The 22,324-nt window shown below is 39.9% G+C and overlaps 1 protein-coding gene across 3 annotated transcripts in view; it reads left to right on the top strand.

Annotated features, from left to right (window-relative positions):
• The window catches only part of WT1 (WT1 transcription factor), a 50,676-nt gene extending 28,565 nt beyond the window's left edge, over nt 1-22,111 (top strand). For 2 of the 3 annotated variants that reach the window (XM_053390225.1, XM_053390232.1), the window contains 5 exons: nt 6,837-6,939; nt 8,227-8,377; nt 15,961-16,050; nt 19,687-19,779; nt 21,611-22,111. In XM_053390225.1, the coding sequence (XP_053246200.1) occupies nt 6,837-6,939; nt 8,227-8,377; nt 15,961-16,050; nt 19,687-19,779; nt 21,611-21,732 (559 nt within the window). In that variant the 3' untranslated portion in view covers nt 21,733-22,111. The remainder of the gene's footprint in view (nt 1-6,836; nt 6,940-8,226; nt 8,378-15,960; nt 16,051-19,686; nt 19,780-21,610) is intronic. The other variant, XM_053390215.1, reaches the window with a different exon arrangement.
• The last annotated feature ends 213 nt before the right edge of the window (nt 22,112-22,324 follow it).

Here is a 22,324-nt window from a genome sequence, read left to right as displayed (position 1 = left end):
TTCATAAGGGATTCCCAGGAGTGTAGTGTTTCAGATGTTTCCCTCCTTCTTGAAAAACTTAATGAATATTGGCATCCTTCTTTGCATTGAAATATGTGGCTTCTATATATCTCTTCACAGATTTTAGCCTTTATATACTTGCTGTCATTCTCCTATGTGATTCAGTTAAGATTTCCTTCCCATACTATACTGCAACAAATGTTTGAAAAGGCTTTCAAAATCTGAGAAATGATTTTTTTTAAATGTACCATAGCAGATTCTGCTTGGGGGCATATGTAATTGGACATAGGCATAGCCCTAATAGTACACAATGATGGGTGGTGTACACAGAAATCATCTCCATACCTAGCTTTTGGAACAGCCTTCCAGAAGGGGTAGATGTTGCTGGATTTAGGCACAACTTGTCAAACACTTGGTTTTAGTACGATTGATGATTTTCTGAAAGGGCTACATCCATCGTTGCTGTGTGCACACTCATAATTGGAATCACTGTCCTTTGAACAGCTCTTTTCAAGGGTCACCAAGCTTTGGGCCCCACTTGAAATTTTGAGGAAGTGCCATGGGCACCAGCCATAAAACAGCTGCCATTGGGGTGTGACGCAACACAAAATGGTTCCATGGTTGTGGCACAACACACAGTAGATACTTTGAAGGGGCAACTACTTCTAAAAGAGCAGAAAAGGAGATGGGAACATAAAATGGTGTGGGCATATCGCTCACCTGTCAGCAACCCCATTAATTAGTGGGAAAGGCACCCAAATCAGCCACTGCCACACTCAAGAGACAGGAGCTCTTTGCAACTCTCCTCTGTTCAAAACAAATGGGAAGGTGGAATCCAGTGAAGTTTAATGGGGTGTGTTCAGTGTAGAAGAGTCTGAGCCTGTGCAAACAGGAACTGGTCAGGAAGAACTAACATGTTATCATGTATTTTTGAACCATAAACAATTTACCTAAGCCACCCCCATCCCCACTGCTATATCCCTGTCCGGCAACTGTGCTCCCCAGATTTGGCGCTGCTGAGAGTATCACCTGCCCTGGAAGTCCACTTAGAAACTGGGCTTTTAGTGTTGCAGCTCCAGATCTCTGGAATTAATTATGAGACAGGTGTCCAGTGTTTAGGCACCTGAGGTGTGATCCAGTCATTTGTGAAAAATTAATTGTACATCTATAGAGTTTGCAGAAGTGGTTTAAATTGTTTTTAGAATTTGGATTTATCTTACTTTTTATTGTGTTGTACACTGCTGTGATAGCCTCAATCTGCGAAGAGGTTTATAAACTTGGTAAAACGCTGTATAAAAAAATAAATAGATATATTCTGAGACCTTTCACCATAGGAAGTACTAGCAGGCATGCTGGTGTCTGTGGGCACTGCATCGTTGACACTGAAATAATAGCAAGTTCATGTACTCTGTTGTGAGTAAACCTTAAACACAGATCAAGTGATGTATAATATGACATTCGGTAAAATCACACATGCACAAATGAGATGTGTTTTTCAGGACCCTAACCCTGCTCCTAAGACTGTGATTTCATAGAACCAGAGTTATAAAGGACCCAAAGGATCATGTAGTCCAACTCCCTGCAATGCACTAATCACAGCTATATTTAACTGTTTTTAATACTGATTCATAAATTGTCCAAACCTACCCCCACACCTGCTGGTGAAAGGTGGGTGATAAATTCTTTTTCATATTAAAACAGTACACTCCAAATATAATCAATTCACATGACCCTAAAATTAAATTGCAATTAAACCAAACCATTCATTTTGTGTTTGACAAAAATGCATTTAAAATTATGATGATGACTTATTATTTATTAAGTGCATGATATTCTAGATACAATTAAAAACAAAAGCCAAGCCCTTGCCAGTGGTGTAACAGTCAATGAACAACAGTGGGAGTAATAACAAAGAACTACAGAAGGAAATGATATGTTATTCTAAGGGAGGTTCATCTGCTGCTTCTTTTTCACAATTTATCTGCTAATCTACCACTTTAAGCAACCCATTTTTATGCTACAAGCACACAAAAATTAGACGCTAGGATTCCCTGCTCTGTGAATAAGTTGTTATATTTCTACTGCTGAGATTTCTAGTTTTTATGAATGCCGTGTGGGCAGAGCAATTCTAACAAGGGACTAGGGAGATGTGGAGTGGCAAATTTACTGCTGCCTGTCCAGTTGCCTCCTGCTGGCCAGGCAGAAAGGTGGTGCAGGCAGTAGGCTTTTTTGTTTTTTGTTTTGGGGTGTCAGATCCAGGATGGCATATCAGGAGGAGACTTTAATCTAGCAGATCCAAACTCTCTGGTGCCCTCAGTCCCTGACCGCACTCATGCCCTGTTTGGGGGTTTTCTGCTGGATTCCGCCCACCAGGATGAAACTCAGAGCTTCTACTGCCCCAGAACCTGCCTCCCCACCCAGCACCACTTCTCTCTGCTGGTGGAGAGGTGATTGTGCCAGCCTACCCCTTCCCCATCCTAAGTGGGGTTATGGGTTTTCTCTTTTTTAAAAAATTCCAAAGCGATATACAATAAACTATATTTAAATAACTGCAGAGGTTCAAAGTCATATATTAATCATAAACCGGAACACACGAGGGCTTATCAGCAATGTTTCACACTCTTTCCAAATAGGTCATGCTGAAGTAACACATGTTCACAGATGCACACGACCTTTTCTTTATCCTGATTTTACTGGCATTGAAGTGCATGCAGTGTACTTTGTTCACAACAGGGCTTTCTCACCTCCTTCCTATCCCATCATAGCCTGGCATGACTTCTGAAAAAATTTTGGTCCTTAAAAAGGATCTTATTCAATCTAAGCCAAAAAAGAAAAGGTTGTCAGTGTTCGTAAAAAAGAAAAAGAAAAAAGGAAAGGGTTCTGACCTCCCTTTGTCTCCTCAGTCTGGTCCTCAGACCCTTGTCGGCATAAAAGAGTCCATGAGAAAAGTATCCTTGCAGAGTTTTATTCTTAAAAGTCTTTGTGCAAAAGCAACTGACCAACTGTACACACCAACACTACCAGCTTTCACTAACTAACTAACTAACTAACCAACCCAACTCAGCAACAAACTAACATTTCTCACTCAATATATACAACCTGGTGCAGGCCGCTGACTCATGCTGACCCAGCTTTATTCACATTAAAGAAACAGCGGCCATTTTAGCCGTGACAAAGGTGTATTAAATCTATACAACACTGCCAATCTTTGACAATTACTTTCTCCCATGGTATGTAGTTTAAACACTAATGACCCAACTACATTTCCGTCATCCACTACTTTTTTTCATGGTTATGGTGGTTCCACTTGCAAAAAAAGAAGAAGAAGTTTTGGTTCTTTTCTTCTTCAAATTGGTGACTTCCCAATATGATCAGCACGTTAAAAGGATTTCCAGAACACTGACTCCCAGCAAATGTCAATTACCTGCCATCATAAAATTTTCTGGGAGCTGCCTGGTGCTGTTTCCAAGCCTGAATATAATTCAAATTAGAACTCAGAAGGCAAAGACTGCAATAAGCAATAGGTGCGGATCAGGATATGCATGAACAGAACCCCATTCCCAACTTCCCCTCCCCAGTAGAAGTGTTCTTTGGGCGTTTTGCAACAAGATTGGATGGGGTGTTGGGGGATGAAGCAGGAAGGGGGAAATGGAGGAGCTAATTTAATAGGTACAATTAGCGGAGCTCAATGAAAGCAATGGGCTTAAGAGTACCTAACTGTTCTAGACTGTGGCACTGGCCTTGGTTGGGCAATGAGAATGCCTCAACAGAGTTTTACTTTTTTTAAAAAAATGTAAATAATCTTCATAATGCATCTGCTTGGTAGTAGCATTATTACCAAAGAAAGCAGCAATGTATATTTTTCAGTACTATGATGACAATTGTTTTAAATAGTCATATTGAACATCAATTCATTATTTTCCTAAATGAAAGTGGCATATTTCCTGTGCCTCACATTTTTGGCTGCTTCTCCATGCAAAAATCCTGATCTCTTTCTTGAACTGCTATTAAGTTATGGCTTAATGTGGTATCTGTTCTGTGTAATCTCCCCCCCCCCACTTCCCCCCAACTGTTTAAAAAACATCCAGGGTTGATGGTGATGAATCACTCAGTTTTCATATTTTATGCTGATGTTTGCTAACTTGCCTCTGGATTCCCTAGAAAAAGCTTAGTACATCTTTATTAACCTGGGGCTCTAGTTTATCCATCTTACGAACAATGCCAGTGCAACAAAATAAAGGTTGTGGAAGGAAGTAATTCAAGGATTCATACTTTTCAGATATCTTTTTATGATTTTTTTTAAAAAAAACAAAGTTGTCATGATTCTTCAGAGCTGCTCTGTTTTTCATCACACATTTTATTATATAAATATTATTAAATATTATTTAAATAGCCTTGGATGTACTATATACTATTATGCTCAATCATTTTACATTTCTTCTGCCCCGAGGATCAAGTATTTTTTGTTCTTCTAAACAGAGAAATATATAATGCTTGCTTAACATTTTTTGGGTATTTTTTGTTTCTCGGTTGTGAATGCATCTTCTTTTAGCACTTGAAATAAGGTGTTCAAACTGTTTGAATTGGCAGTTGTGTTTTATACTGCTCTAGGCTACTGTGGGCTATTGCAGTATAATCCAGGCTGTGGGTTGTATCCAAATAAGACATACTCTGAGTAGACCAATTGAAACCAATGGACTTAAAATTATTACATCAATATCAACGGGTCTAACTTTGAGTAGGACTTTGTTGGCTACAGACTATTTATGCTGTTGCTGTTGCAAATATAGTTTTTGTCTTTTATTGATTTTAATTATTAATTCAGTATTTTTAAAATAATGTCTTGCTTGTAAGCCACCCAGGAATTTCTTATTGAAGGGCAACTTTATAAGTAATACTAAATAATAATAATAATAATAATAATAATAATAATAATAATAATAATAAATTCATCCATACTTAGATAATGCACAAAGACACATGGATGTTCTTTTATTTAGGAAAAGCAGTGGAAATTTTATTGAATAGTTACATACATCTTGGGGCCCTCCTGTGGTGCTATGGTTTAGTGCATGTGGCTGTTAACCAAAAGGTTGGTGGTTTGAGCCCACCAGGGTCCCTTCCAATTTTATAGTTCTATGATTCTATAGCATTCTTTTTTTCTAAAAGACTGACTGATGAGGATAAAATCTACAGTTTCTTATTGCTCTGCAGGTTAGAGAATGCATTTTTTATTCATGCCTCTTTCCTTTTCCATGTTGTTCGTGCTGGGTCATTATTAATATGATGTGATATTTGGAGAGGGTTCCTTGGATTATACCAGGGATGGAGCACCTTAGGCCTGGGGGATGAATGGGACCTTCTAGCTCTCAGGATTCTATACAGGACACTCACCCACTGGCCATGACCCTCAACAGCCATGCTCTGCATCTGCTACTACATATGGCTGGAATGTCCCTTGAACTGTGATAACACTTCTTGCTTGCCTGAATGTAGGATAGATAGTGGTGTGTGTGTGTGTGTGTGTGTGTCTAACTACATTCACTTTGACTGCTCCCACAACTGACATGCATTCCCCAGACGTTTGCCCATGGGCAAGTAACCTAGCTTCAAGGTAAAGAAGAGTTCTGAGCAAAAATGGTCTTCTCGCAAAAGGTCTCCATCTATGCCAGTAATTTCCATTCTGTGTGCTGTGCCATAAGAAACAAACTACCTGAGGCTACAGTCCTTAAAACATACTTACTAGGGAGAAAGCCACAATGAAATGTACTTCTAAACAAGCATGCATAGGATGCATAGGATATTTAATGCTGTATTGTTTTAACACTTGATTGGGAGCCGCCCAGAGTGGGTGGGGAAACTCAGCCAGATGGGTGGGGTATAAATAATAAATTATAATTATTATAATTATTATTGTCCTGCATATTTGCAGTCTTGCACAGTTATCGGGGAGTAAGTTCCATTGAATTTCCAATTAGGAAGCACACTGAGATCAATGACTGATACAGAAGTCAAGGGATGGGTGTCATGTAATTTCTTAACTCTTAAACGACTTAAAGGTAAATTTTTTCTTCAAGTGTAAGACTGAAATGGTTCTCCAGTTTCATTTTAGAATAAAAGTGTGTGTCTCAGCTGTCAGAAGTCTGGTAAATACAGGTTTATATTTATAGAAAGTTAAATGTTGCAGGATGAAGTTCAAATATTTTTAGCCTTAAACTGAAAGTCCTAAATACTTCAAGGGAAATGTTTGGGTTGCATCCTTGCTGCACAGAGGGGGATCATTGATTTCCACAAGGTAACGATTTCCTTGTTTGTTGATTTTACTAAAGGTTAAGCTACAGTACATCTTCCAAGCTGATATGTGGGTTAAATAGTTAGGACTCTGATTTGTAATCCTATCCTGTGGCTGCACCACTGCTGTTCTTGTAAATGTCATCACTTTCTCAGTCCTATCTGGCTATATCTGAGTCATGAGGTGCTGACAAAAACCCACTGCACTTAATGTGAAACCTGAGGCATTTTGCTCATTCCAAAGATATTAGCAATAGCCAACTTGGCATTTAACTGATAAATAACTTGCACGTATCTGCTGCATTAACTTTTGCTTCTCTGTGTTCCCCCACCCCTATCTGTACTGTTTTTTTTCAGTAATCAAAATTTAAAGCACCACTAGGCAAATCTTATGTTCTCTCTTTGAAACCTATGAACCACTAAGTTTCCATTATGTTTCCTTGGTCTGTTTAGTTGTTTTCGGATTGAATGAAGAAGGCCTGTTGCTAATACTTCATCAACAGAATATAGTTAATTTCCAACCTTTGGCCTCTCTTTATTTTCAGCCATGCAACAGGATATGAAAGTGATAACCATGCAGGCCCTATGTTATACAGCTGTGGGGCCCAGTATAGAATACACACCCATGGAGTCTTTAGAGGAATACAGGTAAGTATATTGCAGAAAATGTACAATTCTAAAAGGATTTCTAGGCTGTCATTGGAAACTGCTGCTTTTAAGTTAAGAACTAGAGATCAGGCCAGTGGTCCCAGATGCCCATAGGGAGCTCGCCAGCAGGACCTGAGCATGACAGGATTCTCTCCCTTCCTGTGGTTTCCAGCAACTGGCATTCAGAATAATTACTGCATCTGACCATGGAGGCAGCCATCATGGCTAGTAGCCACTGATATACTTTATCCTCCATGAATTTGCCGAATCCCCTTTGAAAGCCATCTAAATTGGTGGCCACCACTGCCTCCTGTGAGAATGGGTTCCATACTTTTAACTATGTGCTGTGTGAAGAGCTTTCTTTTGCCTGCCTTGAATTCTCCAACATTCAGCTTCATTGGAGGTCCATGAGTTCTAGCGCTTTGAGAGGGAGAAAAACTTTTCTCTATCTACTTTCTCTATGCCATGCATTATTCTTTTTTACACTTCTATACAGGATCTTTTCTCCACTGCATCAGTAATAAACTCAGTGAGAAACTATTGGCTTACTTAAAGAAAAAGAAACAACAGAAATAATTTTCATTAGAACAAGCTACAATATTCCTCTAAATGGGAAACTTCAAAGTGGCATTGCACTTTCCTAAATATTAGATCTGGCATGTCAGATGACATGTGATTATTAACTGAAGGCCTGAAATTTTCATTTTTTGCTGAGCAGTAATATGTTAAAAATAAAAGGGACGCGGATGGCGCTGTGGGTAAAACCTCAGCGCCTAGGGCTTGCCGATCGCATGGTCGGTGGTTCGAATCCCTGTGGTGGGGTGAGCTCCCGTCTTTCGGTCCCAGCTCCTGCCCACCTAGCAGTTCGAAAGCACCCTTAAGTGCAAGTAGATAAATAGGTACCGCTTTATAGCGGGAAGGTAAACGGCGTTTCCGTGTGCTGCGCTGGTGCCGGCTCGCCAGAGCAGCTTCGTCACGCTGGCCACGTGACCCGGAAGTGTCTCCGGACAGCGCTGGCCCTTGGCCTCTTAAGTGAGATGGGCGCACAACCCTAGAGTCGGACACGACTGGCCCGTACAGGCAGGGGTACCTTTACCTTTACCTTTAATATGTTAAAGCTTGTTTTACAGGAAGGGAAAAAAAGATTAATAAACAAATTAAATAAATATTAATTACAATAGATATGTTTTGAGTTTAAGGTAGTATAATTGGAGCAGTTATTGCACGCACTGCTTCCAGTTCTGAAAACTGGTCATATAATAATCCAAATTCTTAATGCCATTATAGGATGTGAGACGAGTACCTGGAGTAGCTCCTATGATTGTTAGATCAGCAGGTGACACAAATGAGAAAAGACCTTTCATGTGTGAATACCCTGGCTGCAATAAACGATATTTCAAACTGTCTCATCTGCAGATGCATGGAAGAAAGCACACAGGTAAGTATTTTAATGGACTGCAAAATTGTCCCTAGTTAGAAGTCTGATTCTGTGCTTTGGTGTTTATTGTACAGTGGTACCTCGGGTTAAGTACTTAATTCGTTCCGGAGGTCCGTTCTTAACCTGAAACTGTTCTTAACCTGAAGCACCACTTTAGCTAATGGGGCCTCCTGCTGCCGCCGCGCTGCCGGAGCACGATTTCTGTTCTTATCCTGAAGCAAAGTTCTTAACCTGAAGCACTATTTCTGGGTTAGCGGAGTCTGTAACCTGAAGCGTATGTAACCCGAGGTACCACTGTACTGGGAATTGAACCCATTCATATAAAATGGCTATTTACATACCAACAGCAAAAGCAAGTGCTGATTTGCATAAAATTTGCATAGGTTTATAGGTATGCAAATTTATATACAAATTCATATGATTTAAATAGAAATACAATATATATAATGGGAAACACTATGACTAGGTGACCTTTGGGCCTTCTTACTGCTGATGGGGAACTTCAAGGAACTACTATGGTTTTTAATTAAGACTTGGAGTGGACACTTCAAGTAGAAGACTCCTTCAGACGGTGGAATACATGACCATGCTGTGTTCATAATCCCTCCAACATGGGGCATTTTAGGGTCCTTGGGCTAAAAAGAGCAAGATAGTCCTTCACTGGTCACCTCTAATACAGATGCAGTATGTGTGTGTGGTTGCTTTGCACATACAGCACAATTGAATGACTACCTTATTTGTCAGGCATGGCCTCACAAGTCTTGAAGGGTTTTTTTTTAAGGAACAAAATGCTTCTGTATATCATTCCAAATTAATGATTTGTATGTGATGTTTTTCCAGTGAATTGTGCTTGATAATACACACACACACACACACACACACACACACATATATGGGGGTGGAGCTGGATGCGCTCCATAAGATTCCTCTTTCTCATCACCTAGATATTTATACATGACTGGCTCATTACATTTCCTGCAGACTGCTCACTCAGATAGTGTTACCCACAGTCGGATTAGAAAACATGCAGAGCTCGGATAGAAAAATTTGGAATTCATGTCAGCATTTCTTAATGTTTCAACACATGCTGACTTCTCATGTGCCCTTTAACTGCTTATTGAGTGCTTTGCTGGTTATTAACAATACCATTAACTGAAACATATAATAATAAAAGGCATCTGGTTGATTTGGAGCATTAGGAAGCTGAGAAATACAACGGGGGAAAAGCAATATAAACAATACACTGGATTAAGTGGTAAGATTTCATGGAGCTTTCGATCACCATTAACATGACCCAGCAACTATGATTTGTGTTTTTGAAGGTTTTTTGGAAATTGGTGTATGGTTTGGGAGTCTGGAAGGAATGCAATTTCGCGCTTTCAAGCCAAAATGACCCCCCACCTCTTTCCCCCGTGCACTGTTCCAGGGATTCGGCAGATCCCACCCCCCAGATAAAGGGGGGAAGCCCTATTGCACAAATAGAAGTCCTTATGCACTGATGTGACTCATTAGTAGAATGCCACTCTTAGTTTTTTAATCAGTGAAGTGTACTACTTTGCACCCATGAGAGTTTTCTTTTCAGCAAAACTGTAAAAATGTTTTGCACAGAACAAACAACCATATAACAGGCACAGTTCTTGCAACAGTTTTTCTAGTTTTGAAAAGCAAAATTTCATTACTTTAACAAATTTATATTAAAGATTTTGTTTGGAAAGTCATGGCTCCTTCTCCAGGGTGTGTAAATTACAGAGTGTGTAAATTAAACAACCGTCTCTTCTTCAGAACATTTGCATAAGTCACTGTCACAAACCTGATGACCTGGAGCAGCTCACCCCAGTTCATACTGGGTCTTGTGGTTCTTATTACACATTCTTTCCTGACCAGGCTATTTTGTTCCCACCATCACTGTAGACTGGTCTCTTCCAATTAAAGGATTGCCTTTAGAGTTAGCTTATGAAGTTGTTCTCTGTGAGAACGCACTCTCTGGGTGTGCAGTCTTTCCAACCTCATCCAGTACCCCATTCCTCTTCAGAACAATGATTTTTTTCAAGGCCCATGGATGTATTCATGAACTTGGAGAACTATAAAAAAATTTTTTTTCCTTCCAGTAGCACCTTAAAGACCAACTAAGTTAGTTCTTGGTATGAGCTTTCGTGTGCATGTACACTTCAATGTATCTGAAGAAGTGTGCATGCACACGAAAGCTCATACCAAGAACTAACTTAGTTGGTCTTTAAGGTGCTACTGGAAGGAAAAAAAATTGTTTTGTTTTGACTATGGCAGACCAACACGGCTACCTTTCTGTAATTGGAGAACTATATCAGTTATGAGGTATTATACTGTGAGAGAAAAAGTATCAGCACATATAAACCCTTCTGTAAACTTCATGCCAACTTTTCAGCTCTGGCTATACATTAGGATGGCTACATGGTAGCTTGAATGACAGCCTACACCTGCTGAAAAGCCATTTTATACACAGGTATTAAAGGTGCAGGAGACACACCTTCCTTTTCTGGTCACCCTATACTGCACTGATGCAAGTTGCTGAGCTTGCTGCAAGCACGCATGCACATACCAAGCTAAGCTAAAGATCAGCATTCCCATAATTACACACTGATTACACATAACAGACAGCATCTCCTTGGTATGACTGCTTTCTCGCTCCCCTCCTATAAGAAAAATATTCTTGAAGATGCAGTTGTGCTTCATGACTCTTTTCCAATCAGGCAAATTGATGGAATTCAACATTGAGCTAATACAATTCTTCCATCAATGCAAGCATTTCTGACCCCTGCTCTTCTCTCCCTGTGAGCTGTTCTGGAGGTTCTCCTGACTCTCCAGACCTGATGGGAGTGGAGAGGAGAAGAGGGGAAATCGCCATAATGCTGGTGAAACTCATTGCCTGCTTCCCACTAGCACATTTTTTCAGCAGAATCTGGCCCCAAGTCTTTTGCACCTTAGATTTGGGACCAGACAGTGGGAAGGTAGCTGTGAAGATGAACCTTCTATGTGTTTTCCTAATTATCAAAGGCAAAAGGGGCAGGAAAGGAGTTTACTGGTGATCAGTATGGGGATGTCCCTTAAACTTCACTTTTTTGGGCCCTTATCAGTCTGCTGCCTCAACAGAATAGAATGAAGTGGTTTAACCTTGAGGAGAAACGAGTGGGAGACAGCTCTCTGGGGAACATCTGCTATTTCCTGGAATGTATGCACCGAGTGTAATCTTGAGGCCAGTTTAAATTTATAGATAGCTAGTGTATAAAAAAAGTATCATGAATGGGGTTTTCTACATAACCACAAAGCTCTTTGGAAAATAAATACACATGGTCTTTCTTCCTGTAAATGTTTCATAGCTGGTTTATCAGGTATTCCCCATTGAGTGACTTTCCACAAGTTTCTGTTGCTTACATTTTCAGTGGTAATGATATCTGTCTTCACCTTTTTGGAAGGAGATGGGAATAGGTTTTCTGATGTTCAGCACATTAAATTTACCATGCTATAAGAATAATTTGTGCACCCAAGCATGAATGCACAGTAGCAACAGTCTGCATTATGGATAGATATGTGGTGGTCACCCTTAATCTATGGCTTTCAGTGGGTCAGATGTTGCTCATCTAGTTCCCTTGTGTGCTGCTGAGCAGGTGCTTTCTATGAGCCCAATCCGTGTTGGAAATGTCCAGAATTTAGCATTGTGCTTCTGGCATCTCATATCTCAGCATGTGTCTGAATCAATCCTGATGTTTACTAGAAATTCATAGGTAGCTAATTATAGGGAGGAGGGCAGTAGCCCAGTGCCAGAGCACATACTCTGCAAGCAAAAGGCCCCTGTCATTTCTGCATAATGACACTTCACTCCAAATCTCCTAATGACAGCTCCCAGGAGCTTCATATAGGTGTTACATAGCATGGGGCACAATATGTAACCTTGCAGGACACCACAGGGCAACTCCCATGGCACTGTCCTACATTCTTAGCCCTCATTTCAGGACACAAATTGCATCAGAAGCATAAGAAGATGCCCCATGTTATCATTCAACAAAGTGCTTGGGACCTAGCATACTTCTTACACTGAATAAATATCAGATAATAGTAGCAATAGCTCAAGAAGAACACACAGAAGCCAAAAGATTTGTAACAATGCCAAAAGCCATTCACACATTGTACATGGTTTGCTATTCAGCATATAATTCCTGACAAGGGAACTGTATGACACCCATGTTTGTATTTGTGGGTGTAAACTTGAAACATCTTAGGCATATAGGGTTGCATCTGACTAAGGCATACTCAAGAAGAGTGCTTTTTTCCCTATTAAAATATTTAAGGATACTGTACTCTCATTTTGTCTCAAGAAAAACACCATTTTATAGTTCAAAAATAAATACAGTACAAAGATTCACAAAATATTTAGGGGTATGTATACCACTGCATACCCCCAGAAAAAGCATTGCTCAAGAGTAGATCCACTGAAACTAGTGGAGGTCAATTGATTTTAATGGATTTTAATGGACTGAGCATAATGGATCTACTTTGAGTATGGCCTAGTTGGATACAACTCATAAAGTGTGATGAGGTCCCTGGGTTATTGAAACTTTCTTGATTACATAAGTGGCTTCATGCATGTTTTACATCAAAATCTAATGTGATTTCCTACAATGACAAAAGTTTCTATTCGGAAATGCAGAGACATGTGAAGATAAGTAGGATTCTGAAAAGGGTAAATGACATATTCTGTTTGAAAACATTCCCACACATAGATGAATGACAGCAGAGGTCTGTAGCAGATGGTTGCTGTAGCTTAACTTGAGAAAGATATAACAGTTCCAGTAAGCCTGATAATAACAGAAGACCTTTGTTTGCAATGTGGAAGCAGTGTGAAATGTATCACTTCATGCTGCTCAAATGCTCATGCTTTAGAACTGCATTTGCACTGAACTTTGGAGACTACAATCTGCTCAGTGCATTCTATTCCACCAGCATTCTCTGCCTTAAATCTGCCAAGGCTTCAGCCTTCCGCACAATCAGTTTTAAGGCACAGCAATTCCTACGGGAGACCTTGTGGCCAGATTTAAAAGGAACTGTTTTAAACACATGTGACAAATATAACTTTTTGAATAAATAAATTAATCTGAATGGACGTGGAAACAACCCATTTTGGGTTTTAAAAGCCAGTAAACTCCTTTGGGTGACTTCTACAGGAAGCTATAAAGATTTTCTTACCGATATCCAACAGAAACGTTTAGATATTGAACTCCTTGCTTTCAGTGTAAATGTGAAAGAGCAGTTAATATGGGTGATGTCGCTTGTCATTTGGAAAAGACATAACAATGTTTCAAAGCAGTTGCTTTATGGCATGCTAGCAAAAATAACTCTTTTTAATAGGAATAAACCTAGTTTACAAAAGAATCATATAACATCTTGAATAAACTAGAACTGATTCAGTGTTTATTGGTCCTGAAGAAATGTAGAAATGCATGCCACTATGCAGGATTCATAGCTGTGTGGTCAGAGCATATGCTTTGCATGAATAAGCCGAATCACTAGCATCTCCAGAAGATGAAAGGGATGCAGGGGAACCCAGCCTGAAACTCACTGTCACTCAGAGGAAGTCTGCTTTGCATTTGTAACAAGCTAGTCCTTTAGGGTGGCAGCACCTGAACGTTGGAACTCCCTGCCTATTGATATTAGGCAGTCACCATCACTACCCTTTTAGATGCCTCCTGAAAACGTCAGCTTTGGCAGGCCAATCCAGACACAAGATTGTGTTACACCTGCTCTTAAATCTGATTCATATGTTTTATTGTGCTTTATTGTTTTTAGATTTTTTATTCCTTTTAAAAATGAGTATAATATGTTTTCTTTTTCTTTTTAATTTTTTTAAAAAAGATAATAATAATCACAGAGGTGTTTGCTCCCCTGGGCTCCTTTGGGAGGATGGATGGGATATAAAAGCAACAAAATGAATAAACTGTGCTAGATGCACCCATGTTCTGACTCAGTATAAGACAGGTTCATATGCATTCCTCTGTTTCTGAACATCTGAATTGACCATTGACTATAAATATCTTACCAACACACATTTGCCCATTTTGCTTTAAATGCAATATTTTTTTGTATGCTGTTTTCCTTCTTTGCCTTAAAAATATTGAAAAGTTGGGACATTACAAGTATAAGCACATGGCATTTCTGCCTCAAGATTGAAAACTGGTATGAAATGACTTATTGTGACAGAGTGAGGCATGTATAGAGTTATTTCCTAAGCCTTTTGCCCGCAAGGGGTTAGAACAAAGACTGCCACCACTCTGGATATTTATCTGGCCTCTATAGAAAGCCCTACTAAAATCTCATATGAATCGAACCCCAGTATTTCTTTTAAAAAATTGCTAAATCATTTGGAAAGTTCCATTAGACATGGTTTCTTACTTGCCAGTCGCAGCTACAATTCTTTATGCTGAGAAATGGAGATTGAGCAATGAAGCATCCATAGAAGAATTTGGGAGGATGCCCTTATGGCAAAGTTGACATATTTTACTAGATCTAGAGAACAAAATCAAAATCACGGATAGGACAATTTTGGGGCAAGATGAAGGCATGGCCTTTCTTCCAACAAATGTTATGGTCTCACAATCTATTAATGTTGGAAGAAAATAAGCATATTATTTATGTAACTTTATCCTTAGTTATTTTTGGTAAATTGCCGCTTGTGATCTTGAATTATTAATCACTTCCAGTACATGTTGACCTTCTTCAAAAAAATAAAATAAACCAAAATCAAAACAAAGCATGGGCCCAGCTGTGACTTTGGTAGACAGTGACTGAATATTCTCAAAACATAAGATGCAATTAAGAAGTAACAAGAGTCCTGATCATGGAATGGGCTATGAATCTACAGAAGCTCCTGTTCAATGTGATTTCCCCCTTACACTGCAGTCTCCAGTAACACCTCTCACTCTCATTTAGAAGGTTCCTTCTTCCTTCGAGCAGATTTAAGGGGTCTCAAAGGGCTACTTCAGGCAGAAAGGTGAACTGGAAGAAGTCACCTTCTCCCCACCATTCAATGGACCTTCATTCATGCTTCGCTTGGATCCAGCCCACTGAAAGTCCCATTATGCAATTGAAAGTCCTTGTGCAAGTCTTCTGCTGCCAGGATTGGTTTGGAAAATCCCACCCTTGGTACTTTAAATATACAAGGTTGTCAGAACAGCTTTTAAACTGATTTCTGATGGCGGAAAACCGACAGAATCTGACAAACATCTGTTTCAGGATTATCATTCCTAAAGAAATTCTAACTTACTTTGCATTAAGTACAAAGATGGGGTAACGTAAGTTGTTACATAAGTTGTCGTATCCATATACTGGTAGCAAAATAAACTGCTTTGCCACAATTCAGATGTGACTGCTTACCCAATTCTTCCCATGCAGAGATTTTCCTTGAAAATGACTGATATAAAGCACCCCTGCTACAACACAGATATATTCACCTGTTTTAAATGTGTATGTGATTGAAAATTGTTCTAGTGTGTTCGTATGGGCTTTTATTTTCCAACTTAATTCACCTTTTTCAAATGAAACTTGTTTTCCCTAAGGTGAAAAACCGTATCAGTGTGACTTTAAGGACTGTGAACGAAGATTTTCTCGCTCAGATCAACTCAAACGACACCAAAGACGACATACAGGTTTGTTGCATGCCTTGGCTTTTGACATTTGTAGCAGTTTGCAGTTTCCATAACCTAGAGTATGAAAAATTGAATTCTAATTCCTTTTGCTCCTCCTTGCCCCTGTAATTCAGGATTATAGGCTCATGTGTCATCAATTGTTTGGATACATTCAAAATTAAACTGCAAAAAAGCAGTTTATTTAACATATGCAGTGGATATTTTCATGTATCATTAAAATTGTAGCATGGCTAGCAACACTATCACTTCTGTTTTGGGGAGAAGCAAAAAGATTTGTGCTTTTGGTACATATTGTTAGATGCAGGAGAATCCAATTGTTTTTAATAGGAATCAATGCAAATAACAAATATGTTGTCCATTGATACAGGTGATCCTGATGAATAATCCTGTGAAAGGGCTTATGCAAACTTCACCAAGTAGAAACATTGTTATCTGGAGAGTCATTACATTACATTACATTTTATTTGCATGCATAATTTATAATATATTATTAATGCAAACTGAGGATTTTGATGTCTTTATTCTGGAATTGTTAAATCAGTTGCAAAAAGCCTCTTGTCTGTGTCTCAGTATTTCAAACAGAGCAGCAGATAATATTGCTATTTTGCTTTCTTGGTTTTCTTGACAACAGGGATGGGGAAACTTCATCAGATCAAGGATCACGCTTCCTGACAGGCAATCTTCTGGGGGACACATGCCAGTGGTGGGGATGGCCAGGCACAAAAGTGGGTGGCTCAATGGTGTGACTTGTGCCTTTGTGCAGTAGGTCACATGCAAGCTATGCAAAAGTCAGAGAGGCCTTTCATCAGAGATGGCTGCTTCTTCAGCTGTGACTGTTCCTGTACAGAGATAGCCTAGCCACAGTGATCTGTGCTCTGGTAACCTCCAAGCTGGACTACTGTGCTGCATTAAACACTTCATTTAGTGCAAAACATGACTACTAGGTTTTTAATGGGTACAGCCAGAGCAATTTATATTACACCTCTTTTGGATGACCAGTATTGGTTGCCTATTTCCACCTGAGCCCAATTTAAAATGCTGGGGTGTATTTTTGAAGAAAGTAGGAACCTCTGAGCTGCCAGTCTAATTTGATCCAACAGGCTAGTTTGGTTCATGAGGTGGCATTTGTCAGCCCAAACATCCAGCTGCCAATCACCTGACACTGGGTGCGCTTACTCTGGCCATCAGAAGTGAATTTTGTGCAAGATGCACTTTTCATGGCACTGTACATTGTTAACTTTCAGCTGCCCTGAAGCCCTCAATTTCAAAGGCTGGTTCTAGGAGCAATTTCCATTTGGCACCATTTTCAGCTGCTCAGAGCAGTACACCGTCAGGAACAACCTTCAGCACAAAACAGAACATCTGGTGCAGTACTCTTAACATAGCTGCTGCAGTGCTCTTAACATAGCTACACTGAAGCTGCCTTCTCACTCTTTCTCATCTCATCAGTTAGAAAAAGTAATGACCCCCCTTCTGTTCTCTCCATTTCCCAGTTAGTAAACATGCACACACACTCTTTTAAGAGTTAGTAGAGGTGAAGTTATGGTTCAAATTTGTTTGGCCAGAATGATGTGAAAGTAGCAGCACTTTGATTGGATTGAAAATCAAATCATACTTGGGATAGACCTATGGAAATCAATGGTGCTGTGAATGGGCAATAATCCTGAGCATTTTATGTTTGTTTTAAGAAATAATGAGAACATTTGCTAATGCAGAACATTCTGTACCAAATTTTGGAATCTCTGGAATTAACATATATAGGGTTGTACCCAGTAGTGCCTTTGGCTTAGTGCAGGCATCACTAGCCATAGATTTGGGGGTTTGATGCAATCACCAAGCAAATTTTGGGGGACCCCAAAGACCCCACATATTTTGTGTTGTGCCAAAAAGAAAAATTAAGAAAGTAGAAACAGTGATGTGGTGGATGGTGAAGTTTAACTCTCTCTGTCCAGCCCAACATTCTTGATGGTGATACAATCCAGCCCCTCCTCAGTCATCAGTCAATCATATGACGAGTAGGAAGGGGGCAATAATCCCCCCCAGCTAATCTACAGGGAGATGTAGGGGGATGTGCCCTGTGCATTTGCAAGTGACAGTGTGGGGCAGCCACACCAACTTTCAATTACACCCACAAGCAGGGGCGAACCTAGGGGTTACTCAGGTTGGCCCCTCCCAAGGGCACAGGCCCAGGGAGGTGCAAAAAGTGGCTCGGAGTGACTAGAAGCCCACCTGCCCATCTGCATGCTCCCTGGGCAGGACTTCCACTACTCTGGGCAGCCAGGTGAGGCACGCAGGCTCCTCTGAGCACCTTGGCAGAAGAATTTGGTCACTGGTGTGGACCGTCACAACATCTCTGCAGGGGCCCCAACCCAATTGGCTGGGGGCACTATTAGAAGTGTGAGTGGAGTACCCAGCAAGGCTTGGAGGGAAGAAAGCTGAAGAGAGTGGGCAAGAGTTGCAGGAGGAGGAAAAAGGAAGGGAGGGAGGAGGAAGGATGCAGAATGGAAAGCAGTGCGTGGAGGGAGGGAGGTGAACCAGTGGAGGAGGAGGGTGGGGGGAGGTGGAGCAAACCCAATGGAGATGGCCATGGAGGAAATCACTGGAGGAGTGCAGAAGGCAACAAAAAGTAAACTTTTTGAGTTTCTGGTCCATGGTCTCTCCTGGCTTTGGAGGAACCAATGTATCTCCTACCAAGGGTGCAAGGGATGGGTGGATGGGTGCTGATACAGCTCCTTGCAAAGGGCGCAGGAGAGTCTAGGTATGTTGCTGCCCACACATGGCATGTGCCCCTCTCCCCAGGTTGGTCAAGGATGAATGTATCCCTCAGACAAAAAAGGTTAAGTACCCTTGCTTCAATGGGTAGTGTGCCATCCAGTTTCTCTAATTTACTTCAGCACTCCATGCCACATTCCATACTATCCCAGAAGTCTCCAAAGCCTCAGGAGCAGCTTTTTGGAAGGGATAGGGGAACTTAACCAGGTGGGGAGTGAATAAAAGAAAAGAAAATGCCTTGGTTTGTGGAAGTGCTTTCTGCTGGGGGAAATACACCATTAAACATTTTTTGTGTGTGGGCATCAAACATTTTGTTAACAAATATTAAAACTTTAGGCTTGGTGATGAAGGACATGGAATATTGTGCTTAGCTTTACGGTTGGTTAGCTCTTTTGTTGGTTAGCATATCCTTTGCTGGATTTAGAAAGTAAATTTCCTAGGTTAAAGCACATAATTGATGGACCTTTTTTTTAACGTGCTAGGAAAATATGTAGAATATTGAACAAAAGTAAATTTCAAATTTAAATGAAATAATGCCCCAGCACCAGAGGGTGTTCCTCATTTGCTACTTTTCAAGTTACAAATCTGGTAGTGAGTTAATCCTTACTTGCTTTGCCAGGAACAAAGGCACTGTGAAAGCACTAACTGGTGAAAGAGGGTTGAAGAAAGGTTATGAAGTTGAGAAGCCTGATTAATGACCTTTGGGATGTGTAGGCATGTGCAAAGAGAAAGATTAATTTTGGTAACTATTAAACAACAAACGCAAAGCAAAAATCCATAGTTTGGAGGTCATAAGCAACTGGTGTCCCTCCCTCCTCTGAAAAGGTATTGGAACATGGGACTAGACTTCTTTTATCTATTTAGGTGTGAAACCCTTCCAGTGTAAAACCTGTCAGAGAAAGTTCTCCAGATCTGACCACCTGAAGACTCACACCAGGACTCATACAGGTAAAACAAGTGCGTATACTTTTTTCCCATTTATATTTTTAAATTTCTTTTACCTGAATTGATTTTGCTATGTTTTAAATGCATATGGTAGTTCCAGGAAATTAGTGAATGTCATAAGAGGCATGGGTTAGAGTTATCACAATCACATGGTGGAAAAGTAAAACTTAAATAAGGGTGCAAAATATAAATAAATAATGAAAGTTTTAGAGCTTTTCTAGGTGATATCGGCACTTTTCTTTTGGTGTGATATGGAAATATACTAAGCAAGTGATCCTGCTTACTCCATCCTATGAAGCTTCGTGTGCCTTCACCTGAACATCAAGTATTTGAAAAATAGTGAGAACTACACTGAAGCTGGAGACTGTAGGATCATATTTGGAAAGGAATGTAAAAATTATCTGCTGCTTTCATTTATGGGTCATTTACAAAAAATTCTTAGAAGTTTAGAGTGGTGTTGCCACTACAAATAATCAATCCCCCTCTTTGTATATCTCTGTCAGGACCACAGCTCGGCAGAAGAGGAGATTTAGCTTTCCCCCTGCCCCATTTTCTTGTAAAAAATCATATCCCGCAATACATAGCTTCTGTTTGTTCCCAAAGCTGCCATTTTCTGCAGCTCTGGAGGCAAGTTGCAGCTTCAGGTAGGGGCAATTTTCAGCAGCGCAGGATTGCCGCCAGACGAAGAGTTAAACCCTACTTCCTTGTGCTAAAGTGCTGATCTGAATTGTGGCCTTGATGCTGCATGAGATTAGTGTCGGATTTAGGGTGCTCCAGGCGGTTTTCCTGCACAGGGAACTGAGGCAAGGGGGCACTAAATAATAATAGTAATTTGAAAGAACCAATATTTATAAGTGTACCCTTTAAGATCCATAAAAAGCCACTGAACCAAAAGGAATTATTGTGAAATATCAGAAATAGAGGGTGGTGGTGGTAGTTTTTGTCCTCGCTTAGGGAGCCATATTACCAAAGTTTGCCTCTGATGGGGTTCAAATACACCATTGACATAGAACGTAGTTCGCTTCTGAAAACTGCGGTGCAGAGGGTACTAGTTATGCCACTTTTGTGCTGATCTATTCTTTTGAGGTCGGTTGCCTCTTCAGTACTGTTGTGTTATCATACTATTGTGTTCATTGCTGAAAGTTGGTGGGGTTGGGATGGCCAATAATAGGCTGCCTTCTAATGTGAAAAGGAAGCTGAAACTGGCTTAGCCGAGAGTAGAAGTTGCCCATTCCTTTGTTTAAAAGTGAGTGGCACTTCTTAAAGATTATTGTTGATTTGGTTATTTTTATTGTTTAATGGTAATTATCTGTAAGCTGCCTTGTGAGCATTTCCCCATAAGGGCATATAAATCTGTAAACGAACCATAAACAAATAACTGCTTTAAACTACATGATAACAGGAGAATATCATTCCATAAGTCTCAGTTCTGTATAGATTTTGAATGTTCATTTCCCATTGAAAATAATAATAGAAGCTATTGCCCAGAGTATGATATATGATGAAGCAGTTCTCCTGCTGAAGCAAACTAGATCTACTCCTGAGCATTGCCTGGCTGGAAGATCTGTTGGAGGCATAAATAAGGCACTCTGAGCTTTTTTGGAGGCAGAGAATGGTGGAAACATAATTAATATTTTTAAACAAAAAGTAATAGAAGCTAAAAGCACCATCCATCTCCCTTTGAAATCACTAGGCTAGACTCCAAAGACCTTGATGGAGCACCATATATTTAAAAGTTAGGGACACACTTCTATTGACATTTTCTATATGCTAAGAAGGGATGGGCCTAGATGATAAAAAAATCATCCTGTGACAGTTTAATAACTCTGTGTTTTGTTGACAGGTGAAAAGCCTTTCAGTTGTCGGTGGCCCAGCTGTCAAAAAAAATTTGCTCGGTCTGATGAATTGGTCCGTCATCATAATATGCACAACAGGAACATGACTAAACTTCAACTTACGCTTTAGATGTTTCACACTGTCTGTACAAACCAGATGGACCCTATGAACTACTGCAAACATTTCAAACATTGTCTGTTGAATCTTTAGGAAATCTCAGATGCCTTCATAATGCGGTTGAGACAAGTTAACTAAACTGTAGGATAATGTTCAGTATAGGCCTCTGCTTGGAATTTTGAACCTTCCTATTCCAAAACCTCGATTTGTAACATTATTATATAATTACAAGTTGACTATGTTATACTTTAAATATTACGATAGACTTTAGCTATGTATATTTGTTCTTTCCTTAAAAGGTTTTGTACTTTTTATTTCTTACTTGAAATTTGCAAGTGCAAGCTAGTGCTTTGTCATGCTCATATATAAATGATTGGTATGTTTGAAAGTCTGTTCCATGTATACTGTGTGCTTACTGCAAACACTGAAGTTTCAAAATACTGATGCAGTCCTGTACAAATATTGAGTCAATTTTAGTAATCTTTGTACTGCCCAAATGGGACAATTTTATATCGTTCTGTGAATCTTCAGTGTCAACCATTCCAATATCTTGCTTGCATTCCTCAGAGTTATGGGTGCTCTAGTAGTTTCTTATACGCACATG

This window comes from Podarcis raffonei, chromosome 1, assembly GCF_027172205.1.
Source record: "Podarcis raffonei isolate rPodRaf1 chromosome 1, rPodRaf1.pri, whole genome shotgun sequence".
Lineage (NCBI taxonomy): Eukaryota > Metazoa > Chordata > Lepidosauria > Squamata > Lacertidae > Podarcis > Podarcis raffonei.
Note: the sequence above shows the minus strand (reverse complement) of the source record. Positions and strands in the feature narration are given on the sequence as shown.